Source organism: Hyperolius riggenbachi, chromosome 1, assembly GCF_040937935.1.
Source record: "Hyperolius riggenbachi isolate aHypRig1 chromosome 1, aHypRig1.pri, whole genome shotgun sequence".
Lineage (NCBI taxonomy): Eukaryota > Metazoa > Chordata > Amphibia > Anura > Hyperoliidae > Hyperolius > Hyperolius riggenbachi.
In genome coordinates this window covers 38,279,603-38,281,613 of record NC_090646.1, presented here as the reverse complement: position 1 = coordinate 38,281,613, position 2,011 = coordinate 38,279,603, and the positions used below count along the sequence as shown (strand labels likewise).

At 45.5% G+C, this 2,011-nt stretch overlaps 1 protein-coding gene across 1 annotated transcript; it reads left to right on the top strand.

Moving 5' to 3' along the window:
- The first annotated feature begins 799 nt into the window (after positions 1 to 799).
- On the top strand, positions 800 to 1,705 carry LOC137546612 (vomeronasal type-2 receptor 26-like). Its single transcript, XM_068269316.1, has one exon. The coding sequence runs from the start codon at positions 800 to 802 to the stop codon at positions 1,703 to 1,705; it is 906 nt and encodes a 301-aa protein (XP_068125417.1).
- The last annotated feature ends 306 nt before the right edge of the window (positions 1,706 to 2,011 follow it).

The window sequence follows — 2,011 nt, the reverse complement described above, 5'->3', positions numbered from 1 at the left end:
CCCCAACCCTGTCCTCAAGGCCCACCAACAGTGCATGTTTTGTAGAAATACAGAGAGGTAGTTAACCTCCTTGCCAGTCTAATTCCCCGGCAAGGAGGCAGCGCAGCACTTTTTTTTTAATTTATTTTTTTTAAATCATGTAGCGAGCCCAGGGCTCGCTACATGATAGCCGCTGAGCAGCGGCAGCTCTGCAGCCACTCCGATCGCTTTCGGCGATCGGAGTAAGCAGGAAATCCCGTTCAGAATGGGATTTCCTGCTGGGCTTCCCTGGTCTCCATGGCGACGGGGCGGGATGACGTCACCGACGTCGGGACGTCATAGGGAATCCCGATCCACCCCTCAGCGCTGCCTGGCCCTGATTGGCCAGGCTGTGCAGGGGTTTGGGGGGGGGGAGGTGGCTCGGCGCGGTGGGTAGCGGCGGCGATCGTGGTGCTAGCTGCGTGTAGGAAAGAAAATTATGCAAATCGGCCCAGCGGGGGCCTGAGCAATCCTCCTACGCAGGTTACCCCGAGCTGAGCTCGGGATAACCAGCAAGGAGGTTAATCAGCTCTGCTGAGACACTGATTACCCCACCTGTGCATGTTTGTGGTTTTCTTCAAAACATGTACTGTTGGTGGGCCTTGACAGGGTTGGGGAACTCTGACCTAGAGGATCACAATCTCAAAGAGGTTTTCAACTCATTATTATTTAATTGCTATTGTGTTTTTTTAATAAATAATGCCATTGTGTTTATTATGTTCTGGTTGCAGACAGTGAGAACTGCAGGCAATGTCCTGAAGACAAATGGCCAAACGAGGAGATGAATCGCTGTATTCCAAAACTGGAGGAGTTCCTCTCCTACACGGAGGATGGGATTGCTGCTGTATTTTCATCAATCTCCATTTTATGTTGTCTTCTGGCTGGTTTAATATTGGCAGTTTTTGCATATTACCAGGACACCCCCATTGTTAAAGCCAATAACAGGAACCTGAGCTATCTTCTCCTGGTCTCCATCATGCTGAGCTTCCTCTGTGTCTTCTTGTTCCTCGGTCCTCCAGTAGATGTAACCTGCAGGCTGCGTGTGACGTCTTTTGGTGTCATCTTCTCAGCAGCCATATCTTCTCTGCTTGCTAAAAGTATCATGGTTTGCATTGCTTTTAAAGCCACCAAACCTGGGAAGTCCTGGAAAAAGTGGATAGGAACCAAATTATCAAATTTTATAGTGTTTCTATGCTCATTAGTACAAGTAATAATCTGTGTGACTTGGTTGTCTGTTTCTCCTCCCTTCCAGGAGAGAGACACTCAATCTTATCAGGAAACGATTGTCATTCAGTGTAATGAAGGGTCAGTTATTGGGTTCTATGCTGTGATGGGATATATGGGGATCCTGGCAGCTTTTAGTTTCATAATAGCATTTTTAGCCAGGACATTACCGGACAGTTTTAATGAAGCCAAGTACATCACGTTCAGCATGCTGGTGTTCTGCAGTGTCTGGATTGCCATGATCCCGGCCTATCTGAGCACCAAAGGGAAATACATGGTGGCTGTGCAGGTGTTTTCTATTATGGCATCTAGTGCTGGACTTCTCAGTTGTATATTTTTTCCAAAATGTTACATAATTATATTTAGACCTGACCTAAACACAAAACTAAGTTTGTTAGGGAAGCAAACTATGTTTTCAGCTACCCATGTGGGTCAAAGTTATGTCTACAAATTAAAAAAATAAAATGCATACTTGGCGATGTATGGTTTTCAAGAGTTTCACGTTTTATATTGTTTGGGACCTGTTTATCCTACTAATATTATACATGGGAAAGTTTGGATGTTCGGATGTTTGGATGTTTGTTACTTGATCACGCAAAAATGGCTGAACGGATTTGAATGAAATTTGGCACACACATAGTACATTACCTGGAATAACATATAGGGCCTGATTCAGGGGTCTAGTCCTAGGAAAAGAAGTGAGTGGACTCACTCCAAAAACCTTTGCCAAAAATGGGCGTGGTCAAGCAGTGATGTAAAAGGTCTGCCG